Source organism: Pogona vitticeps, chromosome 4 (assembly GCF_051106095.1).
Source record: "Pogona vitticeps strain Pit_001003342236 chromosome 4, PviZW2.1, whole genome shotgun sequence".
Lineage (NCBI taxonomy): Eukaryota > Metazoa > Chordata > Lepidosauria > Squamata > Agamidae > Pogona > Pogona vitticeps.
Genome location: NC_135786.1, coordinates 8,377,802 through 8,396,982, shown reverse-complemented (window position 1 = coordinate 8,396,982; position 19,181 = coordinate 8,377,802). Strand labels below are relative to the sequence as shown.

Sequence of the window (19,181 nt, the reverse complement as noted above, 5' to 3'; positions counted from 1 at the left end):
TCACAAGTTAGTGGAGCCTCAATGTCGTAACTAGTGGCAACTAGTAGGCCTTTGGTCTAGATGGGTGTAAATAAATAAATAAATAAATTTGTGAAGGTGGGGGACTTCTTGTGGCTTACAAATCACATGATTTGGTGTGGGATGGAAAATACACACAACGACCTCCTAACTAATAATTTGCTTGGTTTTCTTACACCAGTAGGCATAAGTAATATGATTCTGGCCACAGTGGGACTTTGTGTTCCTGAAAACCATTATTAATTTTGTTGCTTAAAAGGTTTATATCCCAGTTGGACAGCATTTACTATTTCTGTCAGGCCTCATCTCCAGTTCTGCCTCAAAAGAGAATAAAACATTCTCCAAAGTATTTCTAGTTCCATCCCATTATGGCCCTTCTTGTTTTATGAGGGAACCTGTCTCTCTACTTTCTCTACCGACCAGGTTTCTAGGCAGCCATTTCCTTGTGAATCCCCAAGATAGGGTAGAGCTCCTCCACCTTCTCTTCCCCCCACCGCTGTTTCTGTGGCTTCCAAGGTAGAGATGAAATAACAGCAGAACCTAAGAAAAGGCATGCTGGATTATATCAGAGGCTTATTTATCCCTGCCTAATAAATTCCCTGTAAGAGTCACATGGATAGAACAGGAGAGCAATCACAGTCTCTTGCTCATGTCCCTGAGCAACTGGCTTTGAGAGACAAACTGAAAGTAATATGAAGCCAAGATGACTAGTATTGATAACTTAAACCTCCATGAATCTTGCTAGTCTCCTTTTTAATGCCATCCAAGTCAAGATGGCTAAATACAGTAGCAGCTGTTGTGTTTCATTCCTACTGTGAACTCAGCTAGTCATTGTTGTTTTGTTATTTCCCTTCTCAAAAGGCCAACTGAGGGGGAGAGCTACCAGAACAGCGGAGGTGAAGGCTACCAGAACAATGCAGTTGACCACAGCTTTTGGGAGACCTTTGGCAACTCAGAGCCACCCAAAACACATAAGTCCCCAAGCAATGACAGCTGGACCTACGTGGACAATTCAACAGAGAAGAAGAGCTCCGATAGCTGGGATGTCTGGGGGTCAGGGACAGTTTCCAATAACAAGAACAGTAACAGTGACAGCTGGGAAAACTGGGAGACCAGCTGGGAGAATGCCGCTGGGGAGGGCAAGACCAGCAAAGCTCCTAAGAAGACAGCAAAAGAATCTTCTTCAGCTGCTGAAGAAGGCTGGGATAACCAGAACTGGTAGGACTCTGTCCCTGTCCAGCAAGTCAGAGGAAGAGTCATATCTCTGGAAAGATTTCCTAGGTGACTGGATTCATGTCCTTCTCATTTTGGGGCCTCTTTAAACCTCATGCTTACAAGTTCCATTCTTCCTCTCCTGTTTACAACTACAATAAAAAACATATTCATGTGCAGACTATTATACTTACCATATGAAGACACATCTCTCCCATGGAAATGACCTTGTGCATAAGATATATTCTCACTGTGCTGCTGTTGTACGTGGAGCATGCCACAACTTCCCTAAAGCGAGAGTTTGGAGGAAGCAAGCCCATGTGAACATACTTTCATAGCACAACGTTGCATGTGCAGTCTTACAGGATTGTCCAGCTTCTCTTTGAAGCTTATGCTGAAGTTCTTGAGAACTGAGGAGTATGACATAGAGATATCTTCAACTGATCAGTGAACTGTGACTGAAGCTGCTGGGATAGCTTTGAGTAGAGCCAAAATAATAATAAAAAGACTCCACTGGAGCAGTTCTTAGATTGATCAAGGTTTAATATTTTAAAAGAAACCCTCACTTCCATTTTAATTATATCATGACAAAGAACCATCTTGAGCTTCTTCTCTAAAACAGCTGGAAAATCAAGTAAGAGATATTTCCTGTTTCTGCCTTGGGCAATTTTCAGCAGGTGTGTAACAGATCCCGCCCCTTTTTTAAATTAAAGGACATGTTCCACCAACCTTCTCTTATACCTAAGATTCCATATGCTGTTTAGTATGTTTGTAGCAGATCTGTGTGATACAAGAAGTGGGGAATTTCAAAGGATTCGACAAGATAGGCGCAAGATGTGTTGAAGCAGAATCTCCAAATGGCAAAAGCAAAATTCTGATATACATCATTCTAATTAAGCATCAGTGTTATTTATGTTTAAATAACATTTTATTTCAATCAAACATTTATTTTAAACATTAAGCTAATTAAATAAAAAAACATTAATTTGATCCTTTGAATGCACTTATGAATGAAATCAGTTGGAAAAATTCTGTAATAGGATTTTGCACTTCCTTTCCCCCCCCCCCCCCTTCTCACAAGCAGAAGAATGTTAAACAAGAATGGTTAGGCTGCAGCTTTCATCATGTTGGGCTGTTCTGCATGGTATTTGAGAAGAATTCAGGTATTTCTTTCCACAGGGTCTTGTGTAAAGTATATTCCTAGTGCCTGTAGTCAGTAGTCTCTTCTGTCATTTCTGTATGTTTACAGCACAGTATGTCTGCCAGGATGCGGGAAATTTTGAATCACGCTATGACTGACTGAAGCCCAATAGGAATGCCAGTATAGATTCTTCAGGTACTAATGTTTTGCTTGCAAACTTCCACTTCAAAGGTTTGGTTCTCTGTCTAAGAAGGCTTTTGTCTGGTCAGCTCAGCTCATTGGCTTCTGGCCTGGCTCTTCTTGGGTGAGATTTGCCGCAGTTGTAAACATCCAAGTGCTCATGATTCAGTGAACAATGTCTGCTGTATATAAAGGTCTATACACATGTGCGAACTACCCACTAAGTATTAATAGTATCCTAGGATTTGTGTGTATTGTTCAATATGTCAGTATCTGCCTTGTAAAGAAATATGATCTTGCCGGCTTGTTCTGATGTACTTCTGCACTAGTCTTTAAGACATCCAATTAAAATGTTCCTTTAGGTTTTCCCATTATTGTTTTGGCTCCACTATTCTGGTCAGACCATCCTCTCGGGCCCTTTCAGTCTATGGTGGTAGCAATGAGGTGATCCATACCTTTTCTTTAAGATCCCTTAGAAGTGCTTTTCTCATGCCAGATGGACTCCTCTGTCTTATTTTGAGAACTCTAACCTTGTACAGCTCTTCCTTGCAAAAATAAATCTGGACATAGTTAAATGCTTTTTCTAATGCTGGTGGTTCCATCTTTGCCAACACTTTGAATCTTTCCATGTTGTCTGTTTTTCCCTTATCTCAACCCTTTCTGTTCTGCAGATGGGAACATGAGAAAATAACTGCATGTAATTCTGTAGTGCCTAGCATTAACTTATACCTGTCTTTCTTTATCAGCTCTTTCAAGGACACTTTATTGCCTGGGTTTGAAACCAATGCATGTGCTCTGCAGATCTTCCACCTACTTAAGTGTGAATTATTATCTCCAGCTTATAACTTGGCAGTAAATCTTTCAGAAACCTTTGCAAGGAACAAGGATGGGAAAATATACTTGAGCTGCTTTCTGAAGCAGCCTGTCTGAATTAATGTGATCTCTATGTTGTCAAAATATTTTGCTACTCCATGTACTGTCACTTTATAAAACATTCATGTGGCCTCAGTTTGTTTGAACAAATGAATTTGATGTATGTAAACATCCACCTTTTTTCTTCTCTTTCTTAGTTCTCAGTTTAACCAAACCTAACCTCGTATTCCAACCCCCAGGCTACATGAGATCTTGTCATTTGAAACTAAATCCTCTTTGAGACCAGATCTTTGCTTTCCATATTCTTAAATGGGATCATGGTGATGCTGCTGTCTTAGTAAAAATACACATCATAAAATCGGGAAATCATGATCAGTGTGTGAGGCGAGAAGGGTCATATAAGCGTGGCAGAAAAGTGATAATGTAACCGTTTCCCCTTGAATTTAGGTTAATATCTCAAACTAAGAGGACAGTTAATTCCCCACACATGTACATTGGGGGTAGGTGGGGGAAGAGGGCAGAGCAGATCCTGATTGCCTATGGCAGGCAAACTTTTGCAAACTGAAAGGTTTTCTTTCTGGTATATAATGGGTATACAGGTATATGAGCCAGTGGGTTGCTATTCAGGGGGCTTAATGCTTTGGACTTCACCCAAGGTCTAGGAAACCTAGCAGTTAATGAAACTGCACAATGGCCAGTTGGCAAAGTTAAATCAACAAAGAGCCTGCAATCTTAACCACAGATCTTTCGATTTTTTGCATCATTTTTCTGTTGGGAGGAGGGCAGATTCTTCATTGAAACATTATTTTCTGTGTCTAAACTGAACCGCAAATTTCTTTACACACCAGGCGAAAGATAAAAGCAGAAAGAACAAAGCTACTGCATTTTTTTAAAAAAGAGCTTAATTGTTTTTGTTTTAAAATCAATTGAAAGGGCCACTCATGGCATGTATATGAAGTAAACTAGGAAACCAATAGACATTTTAATGCTGTGCTCAATTTCAGTAACTGGTGCTTACTTAACTTTTCTAGAGATCACTATTTAAGCACTTTCAAAAGGGATCTGACACTTTCAGTACCTCATTTTTTGCTACTTTCACAACAGTGTTTGGCATTTTTGATGTGGGGCAATTTGAAGGCATACCCATGGGTCCTGCATCTCTTTGGACATTCTGACTCCCAGTACACCCAGCTGGGAACACTACAAATAACAGATGCATGGTTCTTATTTGATACAGTGCTTTAGATTAGGAAATTAGCCTATAGTGTAGTACTCAAATCTCATTGCTACAGATTAGTTGTGGTAGTGGAACTGGAAGCCCGAACTATCCAACAGTTCTAAACTTTTTATACACACTCTTCACTACAACCTGTCCTTCCCTCTTTGGACAGTCTATTGGGACTTCATTGTATCCATACTTCATAGTTTTTCTTCTTGAGTTGCGATCCAGCCACCACTTCTTCCTCTTCTCTTATTTCCAGTTCAGGCCTGACTTTCTTCCCTCTGTGAAAAGGCTTTGGAAAACATGTCTTGAAAGGAAAATATCCAGTTATTGTTCTGGAAAGATCCATGAAGATCCAAGCGATTTCCTTAGGAAGTGTCTGGGGTGGGGTGGGGTGGCATCGGGCTCAAACAGAGCCAGCTCTGTGAGATGTCAGAAAATGTTTGCCAGATGGGCTGCAGAGCTGTAGCCTAGAAAAACCAGCATCATTTTTGGGATGTTTTGAGAGCCATTCATCAAAGCTGAAGATTTTAAAGTACACAGCCATATATGTGTGTGCTAATAGGGGACATAACAGCAAACATCTTGCTGTATAAATTTGCTGGAATATCAATTTGATTCTTCAAGAATCTAGCAATTCCTCACTTGCTCTAACATTCCATTAATAGATTTTTTTTTAAAGTCTTACTGTAGTAATTTGTGCAATAACTTAAACTGTCAGGTGAACTGCTTTTAGTCAAAAAAGTGAGATCTAGAGGTTCAAGATTCTTGCACTAAAATTGGCAGAAATATAGTCAGTGCTAGTTGAAGGATTCTTCCAGGAGCCATGAATACTACAGGATGGCTTCAAGAAGCTTAACTAGATATTAACCCTCCTTTTCTGAATTCAAAGTCGGAATAAGTCATCTTAGGAACTCATTTTTTAAAAAAGAAATATTATTTTGGAAATGGAGGAGGGCTATGGATTAATCTTTCAATTTTCCTGCTGTGTGTTTGTGAAGTTCACAGGAGCTGTGAATGACGTTTCTTGTTCTGTAAAGCAGTACTGTACTGTATTTGAACCTACAGTGTCATCTTAAATAAAATAATAAAGCAAGAAAAATGGAACAAAATAACTCGCGATGCTTTGAAGGCTGATTTTGCTTTGCTTTAGAAACAAATGAAGAGAAAACAAAAGAGCTGGGCATCCTGTGGGCAAAAACACGAACCCCATGGGCCCCTCTGCTATCTTGTGTTTTGTTATGTGGAATGGTGTATGTGCATCTCCGCTGTAAATCTGTGGCTTGAGTCTAATCAAAATGTTATCACTAGCTGGGGAATGCCTCTCCTTACTAGAGGTGGGAGGTCAGCATTAAACTCCACTGGAGAGGAAATTGTGAGCTCAGGTGTTTTGTTTTGTTTTCTTTAACAAAATGCAACACCTTTTATAGGTGAAGGAAGAAGGACAATTCTACAACTTGACACATTGGAGCATTGTAGAGAAGACACAATACACTTTGCCCTTGAATTGCATGTGTCTGAACAGCACAGTTTTGGTTATACATGGATTTTTCCTAATAAATAAATAGAGATTCAGTAAATAAATATTCAATAAATACTGTGCCTCTGGCCACCCAAGACACATCAAAGGCATCAAAGTGGTCTTCTTGCCCCCAAATACAATATCTCTAATTCAGCCTCTGGGTCAAGGGGTTAATAAGGACTTCTATGTTTCATTATGCATGATACTGTATGGAAAGGATTGTCAATGCTATGGAAAGAAACCCCACCAGAGAGAACTGTACTTTGTGCATGTGTAAATCAACTGTTAAGGTTTATAGTTACGCTTTTGGGGGCGTAAAGGTTATACATGGATTTTGAACATGTCCACTAATCCTAACACCAGCATTGTTGAAGGGAGAAATGTGTAAGAAAAACAAAAAAAGTAAATCTGCTAAGAGCATGCAGGGTGGACAAGGACTGTTCCTAGTTTGATTAGACCAAAGAGATTATGTGCCTTGGAACAGTCACAAAAACTCCATGGAGGGAATCTTTGTTCATTCAAGTCTGTGCAAAATAGGCCAAAAAAAGCAATGGTTTGAATTGAGAGTGCAGTGGTCAGGTTGCTGAACCTGGACATGGGAGATCTAGGCTTTGCTTCCACTAAGCCACAGAATTTGTTGGGTGACCTAGGGCCAATCTGAATCTGATTGATCTCACATCAGTTTGGGGAGGATACACTGGAGATAACACATTTAAAAGAGGGCAACAAGGATGATCAGGGGCTGGAAACCAAGCCCTATGAGGTTAGATTGAAAGAACTGGGCATGTTTAGCCTTGAGGAAAGAAGAATGAGAGGAGATATGTTGTTGTTTAGTCATTAAGTCATGTCCGACTCTTCGTGAACCCATGGACCAGAGCACGCCAGGCCCTCCTATCTTCCACTGCCTCCTGGAGTTGGGTCAAATTCATGTTGGTTGCTTCGCAGACACTGTCCAGCCATTTCATCCTGTGTCATCCCCTTCTCCTCTTCCCGTCACACTTTCCTAACATCAAGGTCTTTTCCAAGGAATCTTCTCTTCTCATGAGATGGCCAAAGTATTGGAGCCTCAGCTTCAGGATCTGTCCTTCCAGTGAGCACTCAGGGTTGATTTCCTTCACAATGGATAGGTTTGTTCTCGTTGCAGTCCAGGGGACTCTCAAGAGTCTCCTCCAGCACCACAGTTCAAAAGCATCAATTCTTTGGCGGTCAGCCTTTATGGTCCAGCTCTCACTTCCATACATCGCTAATTTCAGAAATGCAATGCATGACTGAAACCATGATTAAGCAGAAGGGGAAATCAGGTTTTTGACAGAGGGCTAATTTGGGTAATATTTAGACCCAGAACCAGTTTTTGAAAAGAAAAAGCAGAGATTATATTCCCTACTAGACGTTTTAGGGTTGTACTGAAACAATTAGCACTGCTTTCCCCTTCTGGGCCACCAGAGGGAGAATTTTTACTATCAGAAATGTGCCAGTGCTGTATTGAAGAGAGGCTAGCTTTAACAGGTTTAAAATTGTTAAACCAGCAACAATCGTACACACATCTTAAAGGCTAACAATTGTTTTTAGGACATAAATTTCAGGTGAAATGAACTCTAATCCCCAAAACCAAAATGTGGCAGTTGATTACACCAACAAAGAACAAATACAGTTTGTACGGGGGCTAAATTTTATAGCAGTTTAAACCCAGAATTTGCAAGACCAACAAGTTAGAGATCGGCACAGATCTCATTTTGGAGGTTCATGCCAGTTCATCAGAGTGGCACCACATTCCCTTCTCCCGTTCTCCTAGCTGGCTCCCCCACTCACCAGCTGGCATTCACTGCTATTCTCCTACTCTTTGCACAATTGTCTAGTTACACAGACAGTGACGTCTACGTTGGCTTGTTCATGTCGTGAGAATGGCTGACAGTTGGATTCCAAAAGATCTCCTGTATGGAGAAATAGTGCAGGGAAAGCGCCCCAGAGGGAGACCAGAGCTGTGATACAAGGAGATCTGCCAGCAGGATCTGAAGGCTTTAAGAATGGACCTCAATGGATGGGAAACCCTGACATCTGAACGTTCAGCCTGGAGGCAGGCGGTGTATCACGGCCTCTCCCAATTTGAAGAGTCCCTTATCCAGCAGGCCAAGGCAAAGGGGCATTCCCAATAGCACCAAAATCAGGGAGCTGGAAAGGGGACAGATTGTATTTGTCTTCAGTGTGGAAGGGATGGTCACTCTCGAATTGGCCTTCTCAGCCACAGTAGATGCTGTTCTGAGACCTCTATTCAGAGCACGTTACTATAGTTTCTTGAGACTGAAGGATGCCATTGCCAGTTACATGGATTTCCCTTTTCCACCTCCTCTAGCAGCTACCCACTCAGATGAGGAAGCAGGTCACAGATTCCTGCAGCACTGCTTTTGAGTGGATAGTTGCTGGACGAGGTGGAGAAAGGAAGTCCATGTTCCTGCTATGATTGGACAATCACGTGAAGAGCAGGAGAAAAGCAGCACACACCATCTCATGAGTGTCCATCTCTACTACAAGTATTTGTGACGTGTCATCCAGCCCTGCTGTGTCCTTTATTGCAGCCTCTTAAGCTAACAGTTTGCTCAGTGCATAAGAAGGCATCATAAGCAGAATCTGCAAGAGTTCATTTTTTGCACCACCCATTCCCTCAGCCATCATATCCTTGATTGACCTTAGATCAGTGGTTCCCAACCTTTTTCAAGTCACAACACCTTTTATTCATAGCCAAGTAACCTGTGGTCCATTTCCGGCCATATTTGCATAAATAGACTGTTGATGTTCTCCAACATGGCGGCACCATCACTGCTGCTGCTGACCCTCCCACTGCTCTGACCACCAGCTCCACAACACCACTTCAAAACCTGGGAGGGAAAAGGCTGGGGAAAAATTAAAGGTGGGGAGAAAGCAAAGGCCTTCAAAGATGGTGGAAGGACATTGTACCCCATGGAGAGGGCAAAACCTTCACGCAGAGAGGATCCGTCTCAGAAACCAGCACAATGCTTTCCTTGCACCTGCTGCAGAAGAGGTGGGTTGTTTGTTTTTGTGTGTCCTTCCTAGAGTTTTGTTCTGTGTAGGGTTTCTTCTTCTTCTGGAAGAAGGTTATCTGCAAGTAATGTGCCATGGCTAAAATTCCTTTCTTGCAGAAGCGGTAGCAAATACATCTTTAGTCTGACATTTCTTTTTTGTAAAGATAATAATAATAGTAATCCAGGTCACCCCTTCTCAGAAAGTAGAGGCCTCTTGCTCTCCCAAAGGAACTCTTTCTCATACTTATACATACACACTAAATTTAATATCCCAGTTTCAAAAGGTCAAGGGAGAAATTACATGACAAGGACATGGCTGGGACCTCCTTGGAGGCCATGGTTCCTGGGTTGGGAAACATTACTTGGCAGCTAGAAGATTCAAAGGGTTAGAATCCAAAAAGGACTTTAGTAAGGTGTAGTGTTGACTGGATCATATACATGAAGAGCTGCTACTTTCCTTTCACCTTCTGTGAAGGTGTTTCATGATAACTTGGTCTACCCCCACCCCCACCCCCTGGCCATGCCATTGCTATCTCTTTATATTTTTTTAACAATGTAAGAGGCATGTTTAAAGGAGTTACACAAATTGTAACGCCTGAGAACTGCAATGCAGTATGATCATCATAGAATTGTCGTAGGGTTGGAAGAGACCTTGGAGGTTTTCTAGTGCAACCCCCTCCCCCAGGCAGGAGACCTCCTACCATCCTGGACCTCCTACTATCCCAGACAGATGGCTGTCCAATTTTTTTCTGAAAACCTCCAGCGATGGGGCACCCACAACATTGGGAGGCAAGCTGTTCCACTGCTTAATGGTTCTCACCGACAGGAAACTTATTTCCAGGTTGGATCTCTCTCTGACGAATTTCCACCCATTGGCTCTTGTCCTACCCTCAGGAGCAATGGAGAATAAATCAATGCCCTCTTCCCTGTGATAAAGGGCATTGCTGATCATTGACATGACACCTTGGTCAAAGAGTATGAACGCTCATCCAAGCAGACATGACATCTTAGAACTAAAACAGTGCCTCTAATTCTAAATGCCAACATGCTAGTGAAGAAGGCTCAGAAGAGGCTGTATTTCCTGAGAATGCTTGGGAAGTGAAATTTATCTCAGCATTTACTTCTGTCCTACTATCGTAGCATCATTGAGAGTGTCCTAACATGGCATTCTCGTATGGTTTGGGAGCAGCTCTGTAGTGGACAAAAAAAAAAAAAGTACAGAGAACCATTAAAATTGTCCAGAATATCATTGGGCTCCAGCTATCAACCCTGGATGACATCTTCACATCCCACGGTCTGAGGAAGTCACACAACATCCTTAGAGACTTTTCCCATCCTGTTCACAACTTCTTTGAACTGTTGCCGTCTGGCAGAAGATACAGAACAATTAAGATTCGGACCACACATTTTCTGAATAGTTTTCTGAATAATCCCAGAGCTGTAATCGCACTTAATTATGAACTTAAAGACCATTGGCCATGAACAGTTGGACAGTGTGACTTAGCCTGTGGTGCAAATGTTTGTGTTCCTAGTGGGGGATTTTTAGTGGGTGGGGAGTGTTTGGGGATTTTTTTTAATGTGTGCGTGTGGGTCTGGGCTCTGGGTGACTGTGCGAATTTTGGTGTATGGGTATACTATGTATATACTTATAATGGCAATATAATAAACAAATAAACATAAATAAATAAATAAATAAATAAATAAATAAATAAATAAATAAATAAATAAATAAATAAATAAATAAATAAATAAATAAATAAATACTGTAAATAAATAAAAAATTGCAGCTTTTTACCTTGAAAGGAGGTTTTCCTTACAAGCCCTAACTAGCTAACTAACTAACTTTCTTTTGGGGCAAGAATTATTTCCTGCCCCCCACCCCACCCCAGACAATGTATGATATAGCAGGGGAAGGAAATATGCACAGCTATGTGTGAATTCTTCCAGCTGCTTTGGGATTGATAGGGTCGTCTGTATACTTCCACTGCTCAGCAAAATAAATTTTACTAGAAATTCAAATCTTTGCAACATTTTACCAGTTCCACGCCCAGCCATCACCATGAGTATCCATGGCCAAGGAAGCATTCACACCCAGGTCTCCTGAGTCCTTGTCTGTCACTTTATCTGCTCCACCACACTGGGTATGTTGCGATAGAACAAATACCTTTTCAAAGTTGTGCTACTGGTCTTCCAGTAGCAGAAATGGAAGAGCAGAAGCACAAACCCACACCTGCTCTTCCATTTCTTTTTACATCAAGAGTGTAGTTTTGCCTTCTTTTTCCTTTTGATTTCTCATCCTTTTGCTTCTCTTGCTCTGGTCTAGTTCATGCGTGGTTTCCTGTATTGTGTGGATCAGGTTTTATGGTTGCTGCAGTTTGATGTTTTTATGTTTTTCCAAATTGGTTGTAACAATACCCATGTCTAGCAACTTTGTTCACTTTGAAAGGCAGAGTATTTTTTTTTTAAATAAACAAACATTGGAGTCCTTTTGAAGATTTTGTTTGCTGATCTTCTTGATGCATATGCTGACGTGGGCTAACTAGACCTCCTTCGTTTGTTGTTGCTGATGGATACCACTTAGCGTTTCAGAGCTACAAGGCAGTCAGGGTCTGGTGGGCATTAGTTGCTACTGGAGTTAATGCAATTAAGCCAGGCATCTGGTTTATAGCTTCTATATTTGTGTGCTAATTGAGAACAGTGTACCCAGCTAACATGACGTACAGACACACAATAAACACACACATAGACATACCCTCCTCTGCCTTGGGTTGTATTTCATCTTTATGCAAAAGATTTTTTTCTTTCTGTTTTTCCTGAACTTCTTTGTATTTTGTTTTGCCACCTAGAAATATAAAGGATGAAATTCTGGGAATTTTTATTTATGCATCCAAGCACCTAGGTTTTTCTGACCATTTGCCTGCAATGGGTGATAAGGACTTGCAGAGTCATAGGGATAAGGAAATATTCTGCCCTATTTATGCTTTATACCTGAGGTGAGACATTGGTGTTTTTAGGCCAGTAGGATCAATGGGTGGCTCTCCAGGATTCTTTCCCTGCTCCATCCAAAAAATTCTTGTGGTTGTTGTGGGGTTTTCAGGCTCTTTGGCTGTGTTCTGAAGGTTGTTCTTCCTGTTTCGCCAGTCTCTGTGGCCGGCATCTTCAGAGGACAGCACAGACTGCTGTCCTCTGAAGATGCCGGCCACAGAGACTGGTGAAACGTTAGGAAGAACAACCTTCAGAACACGGCCAAAGAGCCCGAAAAACCCACAACAACCATTAGATCCTGGCAGTGAAAGCCTTCGCAAATATACAAAAATTCTTGGTCATTTCCCATCCAAAGTATTAACCAGGCCTGACCCTCCTTAGCTTCTAAAAACGAGTCAAGGTTGTGTTTATTCATGGTGATCTGATCAGACAAAAAGGTGGCATCTCCATAGTGATATGATTTTGATCCAGGTGTATGCACAGTTCTTGCATTGTAGTATAAATTATGTTTTATTTTATATCTGTATGTTCAGATCCAGTGAACTGAAGACTAGTGAAAAGGAAGGGAATATTGAACATGGAGGATTCTACAGGGAATGTCTGGTTGGAAGGACTGAATTGTTACCGTTCTCTTCATCATTTCTACTAAAGAGGAGCAGAAGAACTCAGTAGAAGAATTATATAAATCTGCACTAGTTCATCCTACATCTGTGTAGGAACTGATGCAGTGGCCATATTACAGTAAGCAGCAGCAACAACAACAACATAAAGCCACCGGGACATCCATTGTAGCATAGAATAAATGAAATAATAAATAATAATTATTGTTGTCCTAGATCAGAAATGCAGTAAGACTGCAAAGACCAAAAGCCAGATGTAACCTAGGTTTTAGAATAGGGACTCTAACCTAATCTGTTTATTTCTACTACAGCTGCCCAGTCAACAGCTTCCTGCCAAACAGAGAGACTGGGAATACACTGCTAATTTACATGGACATGGCAAGAAATGAAGAATTTTGGCTTCCTTACATCCAGAATTGATGCTTTGAATTGTGGTGCTGGAGGAGACTCTTGAGAGTCCCCTGGACTGCAAGGAGAACAAACCTATCCATTCTGAAGGAAATCAACCCTGAGTACTCACTGGAAGGACAGATCCTGAAGCTGAGGCTCCAATACTTTGGCCATCTCATGAGAAGAGAAGACTCCCTGGAAAAGACCCAGATGTTGGGAAAATGTGAAGGCAAGAGGAGAAGGGGACGACAGAGGATGAGATGGTTGGACAGGGTCACTGAAGCGACCAACATGGATCTGATCCAACTCCGGGAGGCAGCGGAAGACAGGAGGGCCTGGCGTGCTTTGGTCCATGGGGTCACGAAGAGTCGGACATGACTTAACGACTAAAAACAACAACATCCAGCCATCCCTTAGAAAAGTGTTCAACCTTGTCAAACTTATTTTAGGTGTGTTTGCATCAGGAGGAAACCAACAGGACTTCTCTTATTAACATCCTTCTGCAATTTGCAGACATCTACGTTTTACCTCTGTTTACCTATTAGGCATGGGTTGGTTGTTTTTTTTTTAATTAATAGGCTACAGCCCCCAGAACCCTGCAGGAACTCCCCCAGCCAGACTTGGGGGGGGGGGCCTGTAGTCTATGAATTCTGAAAATCCCATGTTAGTTATCTACCTGCTCTCAGTGAAGGCGGAACAGACTCCGGGGAAAAGTAAAAAGCAGACCTTGTCCAGCCTCTTTCCTTTGGGCCCGCCTCTCTCTCACTCTCTCCCCCCCCCTCTGCTAGGGAAAGTGTAAGCAGGCTGCACTGGCTCTCCTAAAGAAGTAGGAACAAGATGATTCTGGCAGGAAGCTGCTCCATATACAGAAAGGCAAGGAAGTGCTGGGGAAGCTGCCAGGAAACCTGTGAGGCTCAGCGGTCCTTTCGCTCCTCCAGAGCTGCGTTCCCTGATGGGCCAGGATGGAGAGTCCCAGCTGCATCCTGAAGCAAAAAGCAACCGAGAGGCATCACAGAGCTGAGGTCATGATTGCAGGGGAACAACTGAGGTATGCTTTATCAACGGATCCTCTCTCTCTCTCTCTCTCTCTCTCTGCATGTCTCAGTTTCTTCCCCTCTCTCTGTCTTTCTGGACAGAGTTGTCCTCTTCCCTTTTGAAAAACGTCCAGAGGCCACTCTGCAAGATTTGATTGCTTTATATAGAAAAAGCAAAGGAGAGTCAAACTCCTAGCTTAAAACTGTTCTTGTTTCTGCTCTTGGAAAAGCTTAATAGAACGGAGAAATGCAATGCATAGCATTGGTCTCTTAAGAATTAATGTTACAGCTGTTCTGCATCTTACTTTGGTCATTTTTTAATCCACTGCTTTACAGACAGACGCTCCTCCCCGTTTTGATCTCCGCAGGACTTTAAAAAGTAGTTTGAAACTTGCAAAACTAGCTTGGTCTCATGTGGTTCAGTGGACAGCGTGCCAGATTAGAACTCAGGAGACCAGGGTTCAAATCCCCGTTCAGCTATGGAACGCCAGGGTGTGATGACATGGGGAGATGCAATTTGAACCACTGGTGCAATCTGTTTCCTGATGAAATGACACTTCATCCTGCCCTCTCACCCCAATCCATACCCAGGCTGGACCATTTTGGTGCAGCTGTAGGGCGACTACCTTTCGGTCTGATCTCCCAGCAGACAGAAGGCTCACTTTAAGGAAGATCACTCCTATTAAAATGGTATTTTCCAATGCGATCAGGTGTGTGCTTTACAGCAGCCATGTGATCTCACCTTCATTTGGGTGCGTGGCAAAAGTAAACCATTCCTTAAACATGGGACCAAGTGACAGCTCATAAGTGTAACCAGCTCTTAGACAATTTTTGAGTGGGGACTGATGCTCATTTTGGTGGAGGTGCTGATAGTGGTGTTGGATCGCACCCCAGAGCCAGAGGTGACAGGCAGAGTCTTTGAAAGGCAGTCTTACTCTGCACAGGGGTAGGGTAGCATTCACACCTACACACAGCAGGAGGGAGATGCTACAGGTGAGACTCTGACCCTCTGTATCTGGTAAGGGGGCAGGCAGGAGGGACTGCTTCAGGGGGGTAACCCCAGCATCCCATTCTCTCTAGTGGACAACCGCTACTGTGATCCACCCCTGAAGATGTCGCTTTAGTCTTGGCATCCTCAAAAAAAAATGGTTCCAGAAGGCAGAAGAGCAGCCAGAAATGCACAATATCATCAATACATTTCCAAATTGTTCTTCTCTCTGTTAGTAGACATGTTCAGTTGGCTGGAGGTAGACAGAGAGACATAGCACAGGTAGGTCCTTAGAGTGGGGGCAGAACTGACCTCTAGACCTTAAGGGACCCACTGATCAGGAGTTGCCTGCTCTCAAAATGCAATAATAGTCACCTAACAGAGTTATATATATATATATATATATTATAAAAACCTGGTTTTGATCCCACACCATAGTTTGAAATTAAATATGGGTCCCAATGCCAAAAAGACTGCAGATCTAGCAAGATCTGGCCCCCTGTCACTGCAGTTATGAGTTCAAATTCTACATTCCTTCATAGTAGCATGACCAAGACCATACAGTCACTCCCTGTCATCTTTGCAAAGTGCTGTTCCTCATCCTTGAAACCCTCACATCACCTGATTAAGAGCATCTCATTCTGAATGTCTTTTTCATGCTTAATTGTAATATTATGACCATTTGAAGGACTTTTCAGCCTTCCTGCTCCCACTGGTCTCACCGTGGCCTAGCAAAGAGATCTGTAGATCTAAAAAGCTTGCCTATTTATGTTAAACCTGAGCTGACCTAATAAAGATATGGTGGTAATCTAGGTTTGTGGATCCCTCACAGTGTTCTGGTGACAAATGAGATGTAAAAATAGCAGCTGTACAGTTCAAGGACCTGCCTGATAAATGTCTAATAATAATATATAACTCCGAGGGTCAATGACAGGGACAGTAAGTAATTACACAGAACCCCACTCCCTTGCTTTAGAGGTCTTTAACAATATATACATAAGGGAACAGCGAGGTCTCTGAGACTTGAAGCAGTTCTTGAACCATGTCACCTTCACTGCCTCTGTGTTAGCCTCTTTTCCTCTACCTCGTAAGAATGGTTGGAGGATGAGTTGCTGATGACCTCTTATCCATTTGTTTCTTTTCCATGCAAAGGGAAGCAGCTTTGATGATAAATTTCGTGGAACTTCATTTCCAAAGAGCAAAACACCGTATTTTTCAGTGTATAAGACTATACTTTGTCTAAAATCTTTAGACTAAAAATTGAGGGTTGTCTTATACACGGAAGGAAGCTGAGGAGAGAACAAAAACAAGTGGAGGGGAAAGCAGGGATCAAAGCGATTTTATTCATTTCCCGCTACACTTGCTAAGCCCCACTTAGATTTCTTAATTTTGGATTAGAAAAGTGGGGGGCGTCTTTTACATGGGGCTGTCTTATACACGAAAAAATATGGCAATTCTTCATGAAGGAAGAAAACAGGTCCTACCCTAAGCCTGTTGCAGATCATATAAGAGGTTGTTTGTTGTGAGTCCCCGAGTCGTGCTAAACAGGGCAGGGCAGCAGGCATCATTTGAAAGTGGCAGCTTTTGATTCATGTAGGAAAGTATTTTGGCTGAATTGGGCTTACTTCTTGAGTAAACATACCTCTTGGCTATAAGGAACAACTTTGCTGGATGATATAAGAATAATCATGCATCATCAAGTCAATTCTGACTTATTGTGCAACCTTTTCAAGATTTTCCAGGTAGAGAGTACTCAGAAGTGGTTTACCCTTCCCTTCCTCTAGGGGGAGACCTGGGACTGTGCAGCTTGCCCAAGGCCACCCAGGCTGGCTCTTCTCTCAGGGGACACTGTGGGGAATTGAATTCCCAAACTCTGGCTCCACAGCCAGATACCTGAACCACTGATATTTGGTGCTGCGTGGATCCTGTCCCTCAACCTCTTTTTTCCAGACGCTGGCCTGCAAGAATGAAGTCTTCCCTTTTAATATACCCAATAGAAGCCTGCTCTCTCTCTCTCTCTCTCTCTCGCCTGGTCTCTCCCCCTCCCTCCTCCCCCTCAAGCGATAGCAACAATTAAAAAAATTATTTAAGGATATTTTTATCTCACCTTTCTCCTCAAAAGGACCCAAGGTGGCTTACAACATTTAAAAAAACTTTATTTAAAAGCTAAAAACAGTATGTATACAAATATTAAAATAGAATTAAACAAGTATTGTATTGAAATCAATATTAGAACATATTTAAAATAACAGGACACAACAATCCATTTAAAAAAAAACCCTCAGACCACCTGTCATTAAGGAAAAGTCTGCCATAAGAGAAAGGTTGCAGAAGGACAGCAAAGATAGGGCCGGCGTAGCAATACACTGCAAACTTTATGCCAGACTCTCTTGTAAAATGTCATTTGAATAGACTTGGTGGAAATAACCAGGGCTTTTACTATAAGCCTGAAAAAGTTGGTCAGATTTCTATCTGATTGCTGTCCCAGAACTTAGAGCCCTAGGCAGGTCATCATGTTATTTTTTAAAAAGGATAAGTAGTATTAAAAATATAAATTGAAACAAAAGAAGATGTAATACTCCTCAAATACTGTGTTGGAAGTGTCTTAAAAGCACCTCAATTAAAAAAAATATATATGAATGACTGAAATCGTATTGTGAATGTATTATTGTGATGCAGTTTTTTTTTCAGTTTAACTGCTATCACTCACACACTTGATGGGTTGTGTGCCCCACCGCACAATCAGAGTACTATGGGTTGTGCAACCGGCAACTGGCAGACTCTCTGCTATTGTTTGTTTGATTGCTGTTATGACTTAACGCTCTCCAGTTCTAAGAGGATGGTGATGAAATTGGGTTAGCACAATAGAATTCTGGCCAGTATTATTTATTTTTTTCAAAGAAAACAGTAAGACAAAACTCCTGTCCTTAGAAGTCAGGCAGCTGCTGAATAGAATGTTCTTTGCCTGCTTGAGGAAAGACCATGTGATGGGAGCCTGCGAAACCATCCTGGGTTAGGGAGTCTTGTAGTCTAGACACAACCACCAGGAAGGTCTATGCCCTATCTTCCAAATAAAGATCCTGAAAGAATTCCAGAACCTTTCAAGGAGAAATACCTGTGGATTTTCTGAACTATAGGGGCTTTTCATAATGAATTCTCCCCTGCCCGAGGCTGCCATGAGCAGGGTGGCATTCAAAGGTGCATGGAAGGTATGCATGCAAGAATGACCACCGCCTGCTGTGGAATGGAGCAAGCGAGTCTGGTCTATAATTTTGTGGCAGGAGGGAATGAAAGTTCAACAGAACTTGCATAAAACCGTGTTTTGCAAGATTTGGCTGGAAAAAGTGACTAGTGATGAAAGGGCGTAGCAAGGATGATTTCTGTGTGATTTCAATGGGGAACAAATATAAGATATATAGTTATACCATCTTTTGGGGAGGAAAAGGCTGCTAATAGAAATAGTGGTTGTTTACAGAGCTCTATAAAACTGATTACTATACACCATGAGAGAGAGAGAGAGAGAGAGAGAGGGAGGGAGGGAGGGAGGGAGGCTACTATTTGCTTTTAAAAAGATAGTAAGAGAAGATCTTATACTATGTTATTGCAATGAAAGAGGAGGGCAAAAAAATTTCAAAGAATGGAAGAATGTTTCTAAAACTGAAGATTTTAAATTATGAGATTCTCTCTCTCTCTCTCTCTCTCTCTCTCTCTCTCTGTGTGTGTGTGTGTGTGTGTGTTCCTTTGGTTAAATCCAAGAAATATTGGGAAGTACAGCTTAATCACATGAAACCAAAAGATCTGTCCATTCCAACCTCTGTTTCAAATATTGACTGCTCAGATGCTTTAAAATAATAGTAAATTTCAAGAATATAATAAATTATAATTATTAATATGATATGTGTGGAAGACAGGAGGGCCTGGCTTGCTCTGGTCCGTGGGGTCACGAAGAGTCAGACAC

The 19,181-nt window shown here is 41.8% G+C and overlaps 2 protein-coding genes across 12 annotated transcripts in view; both read left to right on the top strand.

Moving 5' to 3' along the window:
- The window catches only part of ARFGAP1 (ARF GTPase activating protein 1), a 37,555-nt gene extending 31,794 nt beyond the window's left edge, over nucleotides 1-5,761 (top strand). For all 11 annotated transcript variants that reach the window (XM_078392004.1, XM_078392005.1, XM_078392002.1 and 8 more), the window contains one exon: nucleotides 880-5,761. In XM_078392004.1, the coding sequence (XP_078248130.1) occupies nucleotides 880-1,240 (361 nt within the window). In that variant the 3' untranslated portion in view covers nucleotides 1,241-5,761. The remainder of the gene's footprint in view (nucleotides 1-879) is intronic.
- Nucleotides 5,762-13,888: 8,127 nt separating this feature from the next.
- Nucleotides 13,889-19,181, top strand: part of LOC110087581 (DEP domain-containing mTOR-interacting protein) — a 45,715-nt gene continuing 40,422 nt past the window's right edge. Inside the window, exon 1 of the mRNA XM_020809382.3 lies at nucleotides 13,889-14,249. Within this exon, the coding sequence (XP_020665041.2) occupies nucleotides 14,164-14,249 (86 nt within the window). The 5' untranslated portion in view covers nucleotides 13,889-14,163. The remainder of the gene's footprint in view (nucleotides 14,250-19,181) is intronic.